The sequence below is a fragment of the Ostrea edulis genome, chromosome 8 (assembly GCF_947568905.1).
Source record: "Ostrea edulis chromosome 8, xbOstEdul1.1, whole genome shotgun sequence".
Classification (NCBI taxonomy): domain Eukaryota; kingdom Metazoa; phylum Mollusca; class Bivalvia; order Ostreida; family Ostreidae; genus Ostrea; species Ostrea edulis.
Window position 1 is genome coordinate 24,219,542 of NC_079171.1, and position 16,218 is coordinate 24,235,759.

The following is a 16,218-nucleotide window of genomic DNA, read 5'->3' on the forward strand; positions in this document are numbered from 1 at the left end:
ATTCTGATACGTGTAATATTATGTAAAGCTATCATATATGTTTCAACTCATTGCTATTGCCTTCTAAGTAAATGTTTAGAATATTTTCTGTTGCTTGTATTATTCTATCATACACATAATAATCACGCTAAAAGTTAATGCTTAACATATACAATAATACCTATTGTAGATTTATCCTTGAGGACCCTCTTCTTAAAAATTAGAAATTATTAAGATAGAAGCCATTTACTACAACTTCCAAGAATGTAATCACTTGGAGTATTAAAATGGTCTATTTTTGTTCGAGTCTATAGCATTCCAATCGAGGTATTAGACATTTAAAACTCAATTGTCTCATATCGATGATTTCTGCAAAGTTATTGTCTTGTGCGCTCAATTTCTTTACAAAAGACGCAGTGAGACATGATCCTGAGCTCATGTTACATATACTTGCTTGTATTGTACACAATGTCAACGCTGAATGAAATTTACTTACTTATACATTTTGCATAACAAGCAAGCATTAAACTATATAATTCACAATCTAGGGGATGGAATGTCATTTATTCCTCTGCACACCACGTCAACCAATCAAAACCAGCGTTATATCGGTAAATGTGAGTGATAAACCCGGTTTATCTATCGTTAATGCGATTTAAAATTTCTTTATATGTCTAACAATAACATTACAACTCATATTAACGGTAGGGGCCTCCGTGGCCGAGTGGTTAGAGCATTGCGCACAAAATCGCACGGCCTCTCACCTCCGTCGGCGTGGGTTCCAATCCCGCTCGCGTCGGTAAGTGAGAAAGTTTCCCAGTTTACTTTCGGAAGGTCGGTGGTCTCTTCCCAGGTACATTGTATCTGGGTTCTCTCTCCCACCAATAAAAACTGGGCGCCACCATATAACTGAAAAATTGTTGAGTGTGGCAGAAAACATCGAAACAAAAAAAAAAAAAAAAACCAACAACATATTAACGGTCGAGAATGTGAAAAGAAAAAAAATGTAAACTAGCGTTTAACCCACTTTATCGACCGTTAATTCGAGTTAATGTGATAAACTAACTTTATCGACCGTTAATTAGAATTAACGCAGTTAAACTAGGATTAACGGTCGATAAAGTTAGTTTATCTCCGTTAAAGCAGGTTTATCTAATTAATGTGGTTCGCGCGTGCCATACCTCCCTGCTCAATGACCGCGAGCACCGAGCATAGGCCTAACATCTGCAGTCCTTCACCGACAGTGGTGACGTCTCCATATGAGTGAAATATGCTCAAGAAGATTTGAAACAGCATTAAATCAATCGATCTGTTGAAACTTGAGCTTCAATGAAACCCTAGCATTGATGATGATAAGGGCTGTTCACCATATAGTTGTCTTGCAGCATTATTTATGCATTAACACCAGTTATATGAAATAACGTAAACAAATACTGAACAGATAAATATCAATTTTCCAGCATTTTCTAGGCACTTATATTAAAATTAATTTTACCAATTGTTAGTTCATGCTATTTGTTTAAAATAGCGAACTTCAAACATTCCGAACAAGCAAACATTTCTCTGCAGTGATTTTATTTCATTTTTAATAAATTGACAGCAATAAAAAAATTACTAAGCAATCAAGACGTGTAAACTCAAAACACAATTATCCATCGTTTTTTTAATTACATGTTCACAAGGTGAATTCTCTCTCATCTTCAAGTGATCCAGTAATCTTTCTTATGCCGGTATTTGAACGGCGAAACTGTGGAAGGAAGCAAACGTTTCCCGGATGCTGGGATCAATCTCCGACGCAGACAGTATAAATCCATTACTTCCGGCGCCAGGCCCGGGGCGCAACTCGTACACATAACAATATTTGACGTCATTCAACTTGAAGTAGTCAAAGGCTCCTCCAGAGGCAGCATCTGATTAACATTAGAAAAAAAATACTGTGTACAGCTCTAAATCTACATGTACTCAACGTAATCGTAACTCTTTTGGGCCACTCATTCAGATTCCCTGTCTTTATAGCCTTCAATTACCATGCTTTATATTTGCTACTGTCGTATTTTCGCGGTTTTGTCTTACATTGAATGTAGCGAAATTCACACTACGCCGGAGATGATTTTGTTCCCAGTATATACTTAAATGTAGTATACATGTACAATTTGACAGTGAATGCTCTTGGTTTCAGCTACATTGAAATTTTATGTTTGAAAATGCGTGTACATGAGGGGATGAACTTGGACGATTCACGCCGGTAAATTTACATGTAGATGTAGATAATGAAGTGCGTCAGCATTTCATAAAAACTACGCAAGCGTGAAGCGTTGCAGTTCCCTCGTGTATTTTCAAAATTGACATTAATTTTTGATATTTACATATTACTTTCATTTCTATCAGAAACCTTGGTTATTAAGATAGACGTATTATGTTCATCAAGATCCACACACACATTGACAACTGCAACGCATTTATATGGAAATGCCTACCATTACAATCTGTAGAGATAACGAAGGCAAAACCAGTGAATAGTAAATATTGTTATACAACTGTATAGTCCTTTATGTATACGGTAATATGAACTATTTAAAAAGGTAAACTCACAAATTCAGAGTTTACATATAGGTTGTATTCTACAAGGTAAAGAAATTCTAATTTCCGGATTTAAAAAATACATATAAATATGTAACTACGTCTTTCATCAATGTGCATATCTTGATTACACGCTCTTTCACAGCAGAAACATGTCTATGTATGTATGAGTACAGTGTTCTATCAATTTCCTTTTAAATCATAAAATTACATCGCTTTTTTAACTTACACAGAATTTCAGGACCGTGACCGACTTGGAAAGTGACCCCATTGACCCTTCTCAATGCCAACATCGCTTCGTCTCCTATACGTTTCTGTTTTAAAAAATCACATGATCATCACCTTAATGAGAAACATGATCTTATCGACTAAAATCAGCTGTCTGCTAAAATTTCTAAGTTTTAAGGATGCAATTTTTTATGTATTGTTTTAAATGATTATACATGAAGCCTGATTAAATATATTCCGGTATATAAGATGTGCATTATCGTAATTTGTGATGATGATGGCGATGACGATGATAATTTCGACGACAATGATGAAATATTAAAAGTACATGTAGAAAATGACAAGGACTATTAACGGTTACCAGTTCATCGTAATCCGGGGCTTTCACCGTGGAGTAGGCGTATGGTACTAGGAGAAGCTGTGAGTAAGAGTGGATGGAGAGGTATGACACAACTCTGCCTGTCTCAGCAACGGCTCCGATCACTGCTTTAGCCTCGTTCTCAGAATTCGCACTGCCCCCTCGATAAGTGTCAGCGCACCAGTTGGAAGATGAACCAGCACCTATCAAGTCATAGTTATCATCTCTGTATAAAATCAGTACAATAATCACAACACCGTTAACAGCGTTATTTGAAGTAACCTAATCTAAGATTGAGAGATGTGTTGGAAACTAAGATGAAATATACAATCGCGAAATGAATAGTATATTAGAATTGTATATGGGTCACAAGGCTCACCTGGGTGACCTTGTGCAAAGCAGGATACAGATTTATAAGGTTCGGGGACTAAGCGTGTAATCTTTAAATCCCAATTGTATCCCCTGAGCTCATGACCCCAAACTTTAGAATATGCCATATGAGGATGTTTACGCATTCATGCGGCAAGTTCTACCATTGTTGAATTTTGTCCAGTATATGTCTGGCTTATTGCTTTGTAAAACTTATAAACCCCTGATGTGGGCAAGTCCTGCGGTGAACAATTTTAACTGTACAATGATATTGATGTATACCGGTATTAACAGGCTGTATCGTTGTGCTTTGTCAGAAGAAATTGATGTTCGTGTTAACAAATATTCTAATATTTCCTTAGTATGCAAATCGCTGACCCACCAAAGATTATATTTATACCAATGATGTGCTCGTGAAAAATTTGAACGAATTTTGATCCACTTTGTCTTTACCTAATAATACTTTGTGCTAAAGTTTAGTTGTTTTGTGCTAAGGTTGGTTTAAAGTCCGTAGGTTCTAGAGAGGACTATTGTAATAGATGACGGACAAAATATGCTAAGAAAGGTGTATTTCAGTCCAAGTCTCAGATGTGATTATAACGACATGGTTTCAGCACAGGCCTATCAAATTGGACTTAAAAGCCTATATGTATTACAAAATATTGACAACACAAATGAACGTTTAAGTATACATGTATATCCTCTTAATACATACATTCAACACATTTATTTCTTATATTTTATAATGCCCCCGCCCCCTCCTCCGGGCAGAGACAAGGTGTTTTTGTACTTTTTGTCCGAATACTAGTGAACGCTTCTTCTCCTATATGGCTTATTTGATAGATTTGAAACTTTGTACAATGCTTCATTGCCATTTGTAGATGTGCATGTTGTCGGGACATGGGGGTGCAATTATTTTCATAAATGTTATTGTGGATCTAAGAGGGGTGGAGGATGTAAAATACCTCGTGAACACTGCTTCTCCTCCTATATGATTTATCTGATAGCCTTAAAAAATTGTTATCCTTGAAGTTAAAATGGATGAAAGGTGAAGATAACGAACAGTGATCAATCTCATAACTCCTACAAGCAATACAAAATAGATAGTTGGGCAAACACGGACCCCTGGACACACCAGAGGTGGGATCAGGTGCCTAGGAGGAGTAAGCATCCCCTGCAGGACCAGCATGGCTTCTCGGATAGCCTTGAAAATTTGTACAATACTTCATTATCATTTAATGATATTCACATTGTTCTGACCCAGGGATCTGACATTTTTGCTTGCAATTTACAGAGGATCAAAAAGGAGTTTTTATACCTTTTGTTAACGTACATAGGTATGTTCAGTTTCCCCCTGTACTTCAGCATTACAGTCATTATTTTGTACCATATACAACTATGACATAATTGATCACTTCGATGTGGAATTTTTTCTCCATGCACAAAGTGCAGTTCATAATATATATGTTCCTGGTCATGATTTCTCCTCCATACCATGCAGTGCATGAAGAGGAGGGTGTGTACTTTGGATTACTTTTAATTTGGGGAGCTGGGGGAGACATTTATTGGGAACAGAAGTTCATTGTACCTTGAAATCGTTCTAGAGGAGGGACGTTATTCTATTGCCAAGGCATCCGTATTGTTTAATATCTCTAGAACTACGGATGTAGATAAAAGTAATCATTGTTGGTGTTTTTGGCAAATGAAGACAGGATGGCTGTCAAGAAATGACGATTCACTTATCAAATTATGCAGAATTATTTAATTATTTACTTCTTATATTTTAAAGGTAAGACACTTTACGACAGTTTCATAGGAATATACTAACCGCCCCAGTCGGCGTCAAAATTCCTGTTTAGATCCACGCCTGGGCAGGTTGGAAATGCATTTGGTACTCTGTTTTTGCGCCATAATCGCTTTGAGAAAGAAAAAGAATTCAGAAAACTTAAAGAACACATTTAGAATGTGCTTTTAAAAACGTGAAATATTTTGAAAAATTTATTTATAAATTCAGTCTAATTAACCATAATTCTAAGTTTTAAATGACAAATGTACTGTAGAAGCTGAGGTTTTGGTATACAGATAGGTTGGAATGGTAAAATTAATCAACATTTAGATAAAGAATAATGAATGTGCAGCGTTATAAATATATAATCCGCTAAACCCGTCTGTCCTCAGATATCAGCCACACTGGTGACTATACTATCAAAGTACATGTACATTGTATACGTAATATGAAAATAGTCATTCGACGTGTACAGCCCATCATTTCTAATCGAAAAACAACCCGAAAAGTTTGCTGTATTTGAAAATGAAGAAACTGTAAAAGGAAGGAGATACCACCAATTCAATTATTACAAAATCACATTTAAAATATGATTCAAGATGGGAAAAAAAATATTTGCATTTTATTTTAAAAGTATTTGAACATCAAAATTGCTAATTTTCAGCGAAAGTCAAGACTATTTCAAACTAAAGATTTGTAAGGACTGTTGTGAAGTGTATATTTTTTATATTGATTATCCTAAGACTACACACCTCTAGTATATGGTCAGATTATCGAATAACTTGAATGAATAGACGAAATGTGTTAAAATATTAGGATTCAGTGGAATCCTGGGAAATTTTCGTCCACTTCTATTTTCGCGCTTACATTAAAATGCATTTTCAAAATGTGTTCTTTCATTTTGCATGTTTATATCTTCCCCATAGTGCACATTACACCCTGTCTTAAAATTTCTCCCCAACGAAAATGCGAGCGAAAAGGACTGGGACAACAACGGGACGAAACTGTCCCATTTTACAGTACTTTCTACACATCATCTTACGTTATCTTTGGTGAAATTGTAGCCGTCGGGGTTCATCATGGGGATGAAATACCAATCAAACTTATTTAACATCTCCGTGGCCTGCTGTCCCTGGGTACCACTCTGCCCGTAGTTAGATGTCAACTGATTAAAGAAAACAACAAAGTGTCTAATTACGTCCATTGACATGATTTTTCAGCAGCCCCCACAAAGGAACGGAATCGATGTTATTGATATGATAAAAGGTGCAAATTTGTATAAAAGCCTTTCTCTTATCCATGTTTAATGAGTCATTATCTTTTATAACAATAATTTTCAATATTCTTACGATGTCGATAGATCCGAGGCACACGGATCCCGTGATCCATTCCCGGGCATGCGCAAGACATTCAATATACATGGCCGGTTTTTTCGCATCGTTAACATTCGCTGCAACCTGTAACAATATCAGATTATTCATTTCAATACAATAATATTAATATCCTTACTAGTGAAGACACGTGTGTACATGTACCGTTGTATATGATTTAATTGAATTTTGTGAATCCATGGCATATCATGGAAATATCTGTTTTAATTCATTTTATGATAACGATGAGATATATAATATCGCTTTGCTTGATGATTGATTGACTCATTGTGTCTTGCTTAACGTCCCTCTTGAGAATTTTTCACTCATATGGAGACGTCACCAATACCGGTAAATGGCGTGAAATTTGGGCCTTTACTTGTCACTTGCGGCCATTGAACATCGTGCCACACATACTCCAAGGCTCCATGTTTGCCCAACTATCTATTTTGCATTGCTTATAGGAGTTATGAGATTGATCACTGTTCGTTATCTTCACCTTTCGTCCACATCTTATGTCAAGCGTTTGGCGATGGAACTGTCGCCACTCGTTTTAACGACTTAGGTCTGTCGCGGTCGGGATTTGAACCCCGACCTTCCACATGCGGGGGGGGGGGGGGGGGGGGGGTATACCTCTAGAGCACCGCGGCGGTAAATAATATCGATTTCTTATCGTTATGTTAAACATAAAATAACGCTATCTTACATATATAGCATAGCGATATGTTAATGATACTGACCTTAACCTGCCAAATGTCCTTGCCCTCGTATGATTTACCAATGCTCTTCAATTCAATCATGTTCGGGTAGCTTGTACTTCGATCTTGTAGCCAGACTTCAAACTGTAATGAAATGAAATTCAAAAAAAATAAAGAGAGAGAGAGAGAGAGAGAGAGAGAGAGAGAGAGAGAGAGGTCCATTCGGTTTGTTTTCCAAACTCCCGATAAGTAGTGAATTTGACTATCTTCTCATTGCTAAAAGTATCCGCGCCTTTTAAATATTTCCCTAGAACACGGTTTTATACGCCCGTCGAAGACGTACAGTGTATTATGGTATGGCGTCGTCCGTCTGTCTGTCCGGACCTTGGTGGCAGGATACAGACTGAACCATAAGCCCTAGGGCTTTACAACTTGGTACATTTGATTACCATGAGAGGAAGATGCCTATTGTTTTTCAAGGTGAGAGGTCAAAGATCAAGGTCGTAGTATCACTTATTAGGAAAACCTTGTGGGCAGGATACAAACCGAACCGTAAACTCCACGATATTATAACTTGGTATATTTGATCACCATGATGAGAGGAAGATGCCTATTATTTTTCAAGGTCAAAGGTCAAGGTCGTAGTATCACTTATAAGGAAAACCTTGTGGGCAGGATACAAACCGAACCGTAAGCTCCTCGATATTATAACTTGGTATATTTGATCACCATGATAATGAATTAGCTCACAGAGGACAGTGCTAACTTCACTAAAATATGAATCCCACTAAAATATGTTTTCCTTGAGCAAAATCTACGGGCGTATTATGCCACGTTGGCGTTGCTCTTGTTATACCTTAACCCGGTAAATATTCACCCTGAGCGACTTTTTATATAACTAAAGCTACGTGTATTCGATAACTATAATCACCCTGACTGTGTTTTATCATTCTTACCTTTTCCCAAGGAAGATACGACGTCCAGATATCATCGGTAGATTTTCCCGCCATTTGCTGGCGCTCCCGTTCAATCAACCTGAAAAGGAAACATTGTAATGTTCATGGTATACATGTAACACGTCTTCATGTACCTGTATTCTGAATTTCCAATACATATTCAGCGTCCGCCAACACGGCCAGCAAGGGACATGTATGTGTACCGGGTTTTCCTTTAACAATTTAGACGTCACTCGCAGTATGTATGTATATTCTTGAATCCTTCATTAATAAGAGTGTGGGATAGGGAAATTCCACCAGGAGACTATATTCGCAATCTAGGACGAGGTTAGACAGCAATCTTGTTTCAGGATAAGAATTAGTAAATAATGAAAGGTTATTTTGCCATATATTACCCACAGTTTAGTGCATGAGTTCAGGAGTTGAGAACATTCAAAATTTCCAAATCGTCACTTGAACTTCAATCGCAAAAATTAATTACTGGTAGACAAACAGAAAGAGCACACCCAAAACTGGTTAACAGTACAACTGTCAACTAAAAAAAAAAACAAGTTTGCCCACCAGAAAGTTATATCAAATCAAAATTCCAAAGAAAACAATGCACACCGTGAAAAATATATGACGTCACAATCAATGACGTTGCAGCAGTGTAAGATAGAAAATTCTCACATTATCACCAGTGTGAGATCGACTTTACCCATGTGAGACAGCTATGTAAGATTAATAGAATCCTTTATTAGTACGAGTGTGGGATAGGGAAATTCCACCAAGTGAACAAGATTCGCAGTCTAGGACGAGGCTTTGCCGAGTCCTAGACAGCGAATCTTGTTCCCGAAGTGGACTTTCCCTATCCCACGCGAGTAGATATTGAAGGGTTATTTTTCTCACATTTTATCTACAGTTTAGTGCACAAATTTAGGAGCTTTGAGAAAATTCTGAATTATCAAAATCCTCATTTGAACTTCGATGCAAAACCTAATTAGATAGGCAGAAAGATCATACCCGAAAATGGTTTACACTGTACATAAGTGTAAACTCAAAAACCCAAGGTTGTCCAACAGAAAGCTATATACATTAAGATTTAAAGATAACAATGTAAATTATTATATGATTGAATAATTCCTAGCTCTCTCATTGGCTGAGATCCAACAATGTAGAAATCATATTACGTTATGTTTACCTGCACGTGACCTTCCAGGTGAACATAAGGAATTATTTTTTCCACATAGGACCAAAAATAGAACTTCCAGGTGAACATACGGAATTATTTTTTCCACATAGGACCAAAAATAGGTCGTTGAAACTTACAATTAAAGCAAAGAACAATCTTGAAGGGGTTTTTAATCATTTAATCATATAACAAAATAATTATTGCTGTTTTTGAGGTCAATACGATGATTTAGACACCTGAGGAGTGTAAACCATTTTCGTGTATGCTCTTTTTGCCTATCTAATTAGTTTTTTCACCGAAGTTCAAATGAGGATTTTGATAATTTATAATTTTCTCAAAGCTCCTAAATTTATGCATTAAACCGTAGGTAAGATATGAGGAAAATAATCCTTCATTATTTACTCGTGTGGGATAGGGAAATTCCACCTCTGGAACAAGATTTTGCTGTCTAGGACTCGACAAAGCCTCGCCCTAGACTGCGAATCTTGTCCCCTCGGTGGAATTTCCCTATCCCACACTTGTACTAATAAAGGATTCTATTAGTCTCACATGGGTAAAGTCGATCTCACATTGGTGATAATGTGAGAATACAAAGTCTAAAACATCTCGGTATGGATAAACAAAATCAGGATTTCACTATCGTAATACTTACTGCTCAATATCCCGATTGGTGACTTCAAACGGCATTTTCATCTTTCTAAATGACCTTTTGACCTCCTTCAGTTGGGTAGGTGGCACCAGGATGTCTGTTCTCTGGGTCAGTGACGGGATTTGAAAGAAGTCAATCTGAGGGGAAATATTACATTTCCAAGTAAGGCATTTTCAAAAAGTGGCTATATCCAGGTAGGCAAATTTTGGGGAGGAGGTAAATTGAGAAAATGTCATTTAATTCAACATTTCAATCAGATTTTTAAAAGTAATTCAAATAGGATACCCCCACCCCTCTCCGGGGTTGAACCCACGACAACAGCGCGCCAGATCGGTCGTCCATCTAGGCTTTCGACGACGATGTAATGTAAATTAAGCCACACGCTATACGCTCCTTTGTCGTAATTTAAAAGGATCGTACACGAATCACACGCTATCTAATTTTTTTTTGTATATAAAGAACAGAAATTGCGATAAACTCTTACATTAATATTACTGCCTTAAATTAAGAAATATTGAACATAAAGCACAGCGTAATTTCACTACACATGAGTACCCACTTCCGCTTCTCACCGAGGCTAAACCAACGACCTACGGAAGCAAATCTTCTCCTACCGGAGGGTGTTTTATTCTGGCGGGAATGTGTTCAGGCGGGAGGAATTCAAAAGGTTTAGTGGTTTGATGCTACGTAAAGACCTTATGGTGACAATCATACTTCATTCTTTCTGTTTATATTGAAAGCAATGACTCTTTAGATTTTGATATATAAGAATAAGAGCATTATTTTTTATCATGTACAAATAAGAGTGTTGTTTAAGAATACGTAGAGGATGTTCATATCTCCTTTCTGACATCACATGATCACCATTTTCGGTTGAGACATTTAAAACCTTAAGCATGGAAAATAACCTGTTTTCAAGAAGTAGTTAACTTTCATTTTTATTAAGATATTTTATACAAATATGGTTTGCTATCGCAGAGCAATATTAAAAGCGACAAATCATGCATAGTCTCATTTCCGAGACTATTGGCTAATGATTTCAGTTAATGAACGTGGCGAGGGCCGGGACGACACAATTTTTGTCTGTACTTTACAAATAACATTAATGATTGTCTTTTATTATGTCAAATAGTGGTGTGTTTTCTTAATTGGTTACAAAGTGGTTTTGAAACCCACACTGTGTGACGTTGAAATGAATTACATGCTGTCGGATAAAACGGTTTGAAACCAAACATTTTTCAGACAATATGACTTTGTTACTAGCACAATCGGTTAGTAGCTAAATCAAGCGATTTGGAAAGAATATATACTATGAGCTTCAGTTACACATTCGAGACTTGAACGTTTCGAGCATGCGCCGTGCTCGTACTCGCTGCGTCTAGATTACAAGGGTTTGGGGGGTCTATTTGTCGCTGTTCTGCGAACAACGAATTAAAAATTATACAGTGATGTTTGTCAGGTGGATTTACAAACGTAATCTAGATATCAGATGTAAACAGAATAGGACTATAGTTTATTTCTCATGATGACATCGAGGTGACGTAAGCTTCCGGCAGACCGTGCTTTGTCGGTAAGAACCGTACATATAACGAACATATATATGACGATAACAAGATTTTATGATTGAGTAATGTTAGAACTATGTATAATGTTTGAATTTCCCCTCACAATATACGCAGGATATATAATTTGTCCACGTTTTGTTAGAACGTGTTCAGGTAACATACACGTGGTTAGTCTTTTGTTATTAGTTTCTTACCTCGGGGCCAGTCTGAAGTAAGTTGAGATATTCCACTTGCATTTCATTTTCGGCCTGCACTGAAATGACTTGATATCTGTAATGTAAGATGAATGAATATCTTTATTTGATAGTCGAGTTATACATTCGGAAAAGTTGTCAGATGTTGCTGGGAGAAACAGCGTGATGCACTATTTTGTTTTACTAATTGTCCAGACTGATGTTGCAGATTCCGATTAATTTCGAAATGCGTATTATCAGCCTGTTTTACATGTTGTTCCATAAATAGGCAATATCAGACCAGTATAAAACGTTCAAGGAATGTTTGTTCGTGTGAAATGTCTACCTGCATATTTCAAAGAATAGTAAGGGAGGGGGCATAGATTACTTATGTATATAAATATGCGAGGCGTGCATTGAATAATATGATATTCTATTTATCTTTCGATATCAATCTTAAGAAAAGTCAATAATTGGTTGTATGGCAATGATCTTTGATGAAAGATGAAATCTCACTCTCTAACTTAAGGCACAGTGTAGTTCATTACACTATAATTTTATTTAATGATTCGTTAAAACACCTCTTATGAAGTATGATTTCGTCATCGAAAGAGTGACACAAGCTCTCAAGTATTTTATATGATTTCTGTGTGATTCATTTCGGAATAATAAAAAAAAAGTGCTTTGTTTGCAAATAAGATAATCTTGGGTCCAAAATTCGCTGTGATTTGATGCATGATATGAATATCTAGGAACACATGCCTAAACGACTCAGACAGACGTTCTAATTTTTTAGATCAAAAATATTTATAAAAATTGAAAACGTTATTTGCTAATATTTTTTAAATCTATGGATAAAATCTTCAAAAAAAAACAACAAAAAAAAACAACAAAAAAAACAACAACAACAAAACAACAACAAAAACAAACAAAAAAACAAAAACAAAAAACCATGTCGATTAGAAAAAAGATCTATCGGAGAAATATATTTTAAATAGAAATTGAAATTAAATGGTCAAAATTCAGAAATATTACTCTCTTTCAAATTTGAACCAAGCCCGATCGGAATTATAAGAAATTAGTCATAGAGAACATTGTAATAATAAAAAAAAAAACTACATTACTTTGATGTAAAATGGTTTACAAATTAAATGAATTTATAAAGGAAACTAATCTCTTGATGAAAAGTGCATACAATTAACAACAATATGATTATTCTAGTAATTTCTATCAATTTTGATCGGGATCGGTACTTTTTTTCTCTCATTTGAATATATTGATAATAACTGAAATCTGGTCATTTCGTTTCAATTTCTTTATAAAATATAGTTCTTCGATATATTTCTTTTCTAACTGACATGGTTTTTTTTTTTTTGGTTTTTTTTTTTTTTTAAAGATTTTATACGTAGATTTGAAATATATCAACAAATAACGTTTTCAATTTTCATGAATATTTTGTTCTAAAAAATTGAAACGTTCGTATTTGAATTTTTTTAAAGGAAACATCTCGTGTTTTCAAAGTATACAGAATTATATGCATTTTGTCTTCCTTATGCTTATAGAAATTAATTGTAATAGTTCGTTCGCTGAAGTATTGCGATAATTAGAAATCTAAGCCCCGATTTCAAAAAGCCTAGTTAATTAGATAAGTAGTCACGTGGTACAGTGACGTCATATGCGACCTTCGTCGATCAACTTGTTGTAAAAGTAGTGTTAGATATTTTTAAAAACTCGGGTTTTAGGGGCCTAATTTATTTACCATGGATAACATTTATTTCGATGTTGACAAATTTCCCGAGTCTTATATCTTTTAGCCACCAGTGCATACAAATTGCGACCCAAATGTAGCGAGAAAAGCGAGTATGAAATCTGCATAAATTTGCGAGTAAATAATGTTTACATGGGATCACTGTCTAAACACAATTTGGTAATGCCATTTCTGTAAATAACTGTAATTAGCAACAACTGCTTTTCTAAAATAAACAGTGCAATTATTATTAAATTTATTTTTGGAGAAGTTAGATAGGCCTAAATCATGATACGATTATGTATCATTGACAACTAGGCCTACTGTCACGGGTGCATTTCGAAAAAAAAATAAAATAATAATAATGATCAAACTTACTGTGAAAATCACAATACTTTTAAATTATTTTAATAAAACAATTTTATTAGGCCTAATCATTATTTTTTGTTATCAACACGTTGTTACTTAGGAAGTGGGAGCGCGGCGTGCTGTTGTTGTAAACACGTACGCGTTCCTTAAAAAAAATGAAAGCATTATAATTCAATTCAAAGTCGGGAAATATTATATTTTATTATTTATAATTGAAAGTTCAATTATCTTTTATCTTTTAATTTCTCTTTTTTAAAACTACCAGTTGGTAGACACTGCTAGCAAAGTTCTGCCTATATGTTGTTACAAGGTGAAAGTCAGTTGGTGCAAGTGTGTATTGAATTCGAGAGCAGAACGGAAAGCATATGCCGTAGGCCTATATGTAACAGTGCGTAGCTTCGATAGAACCATTTTTCGCAGTTTATCTACGTCTTTGTCCAAGTGCTTGTTTGAAAAAGTACAGGGACAAATTCTACTGGGGGGTTTTATAGCAAAGTCGTTGTGCCGACAAAAAATATTCACGTCTTGTCCCTCATACCTTCCTTCGAAAATTGAAAAAAAAATACAGTCCAAATCCTCTCTACTGACAGCAAGTACACCCTTAAACGGCACAAAACACCCTAATGCAGTGTTATTTACAAGCTGTTAATGTGATAATTGTTTGTTTGTCAATTAAATCTAATCTGTTTATGAAATGGCTTTCAACTGTTTTCAAATCTTCTCGATCGAGGTCGCATATGACGTCACAGATAATGGCGCGTAAAATATCGAAGAAAATATGCATATCGCAAGATTTGAATTTCATCGCTTTCAAACTCGAAAACTACGCAAACTGTTTCATTTAAAATACAGGTAAAGTAGTTTTAGGCATGAAATGAATTAATTTTGCTGAAAAAATTAAAAAGTTTAAAAACATGCGATGTATCCTTTAAGGTATGCTTTTATTAGATATTCATATCATGCACAAATTCACAGCGAAATATCTTATTTGCAAACAAAACACCTTTTTTATCGTTTCGGGGAAAGTAACAAAAATTCATATAAAATAATTGAGAGCTTATATAACTTTTTTCAATGGTGAAACCATATTTCATAAGATGTGTTATAACGAGCCATTACATAAAATTTTGGTGTATTGAACTACCTTAATGTTTCTTTAATGAATTCGAACTGACATCTTTTTTTAAAGAGAAAAAAACTACGCTTACCCTTTGAAAGATTTCCGTCCATGGGAATTCTCAGGATTGGCATATACGGCCCCAAGTAAGAGCATTGAGAACATAAGCGGTCCCATATTCCTAGCCATGTTGGACAACTCTCTGAACATACAGAGCTAGTCCAAACAAGAGGTGTATAATGTCCGGCAAACAAGAATTGGGGGTATTTAATCCCCTATCTGCGAGTGATATATAGTAGTAAATCGCCCTGTGGTCGTAAACATCATTAGTCCTTTTAAATATTACTGATTTATAAACGGCTTGACAATCGGTAGAGAGCTCTTCCTATCCAAAAAATATATGACCTGACAAGAGAAATATCACGTGGAAGAAAACCTTGGTACCCACAATGACATATAAGATTTTCTTCCACGGGTTCTACAATGATACATATATGGATGTAAAGAGAGTTTTATATTTCGTGAAGCGGTCACCATGCCTTAACATTTTACTAGTTTATATTCGTATGCGTTGTGCAAAGTCGGTTCATAATATATTTGGGGTTTGTATGATTTATGCTGTAAGATGTGGCCCCTCAGGTTAAAAAAAAAATATTGAGTCTCTTAAATTTTCATCTCATTATATTTGATTTTGAATTGAAGAAGGGCCCTTTCTGTCTAAGAAATATATGGTTTTAGTGCAATGCAATCAAAACATGATATATGGGAAGGCAGATATAGAACATCGGTCAAATGAATTATAGTAGCCACATAACACTGAATATAAAATAGGATGAGTCACTGCACGAAATAAATGACTTGAGTATATTCCAAAGATTATCAAAATTCCTATTCACCCTTTCAACATTGTTCATATTGTTAAGAAATGTAGAATAATTCGCCTTATTTATATTTGTACCGTTTGAATATTGATAAAACTTTTAATAATGTTGTTTACCAAACGGAATAAAACAACAACAACAACAACAAACACAAAAGAACTACCGTCTCTCTGTTAAAATGTTAACTCTGTATCTAAGACGTCGGTCATGCACGTCCTGTCC

At 35.4% G+C, this 16,218-nt stretch overlaps 1 protein-coding gene across 1 annotated transcript; it reads right to left on the reverse strand.

Moving 5' to 3' along the window:
- Nucleotides 1-1,537: 1,537 nt before the first annotated feature.
- Nucleotides 1,538-15,480, reverse strand: LOC125661010 (zinc carboxypeptidase-like). The gene is made up of 11 exons (XM_048892849.2): nt 15,207-15,480; nt 11,904-11,979; nt 10,148-10,281; nt 8,325-8,403; nt 7,411-7,512; nt 6,650-6,757; nt 6,343-6,465; nt 5,343-5,430; nt 3,149-3,348; nt 2,789-2,873; nt 1,538-1,889 (listed from the first exon to the last, which is right to left on the reverse strand). The coding sequence occupies exons 1-11, from the start codon at nt 15,323-15,325 to the stop codon at nt 1,702-1,704; spliced, it is 1,302 nt and encodes a 433-aa protein (XP_048748806.1). The 5' UTR covers nt 15,326-15,480; the 3' UTR covers nt 1,538-1,701.
- Between the last annotated feature and the right edge of the window lie 738 nt (nt 15,481-16,218).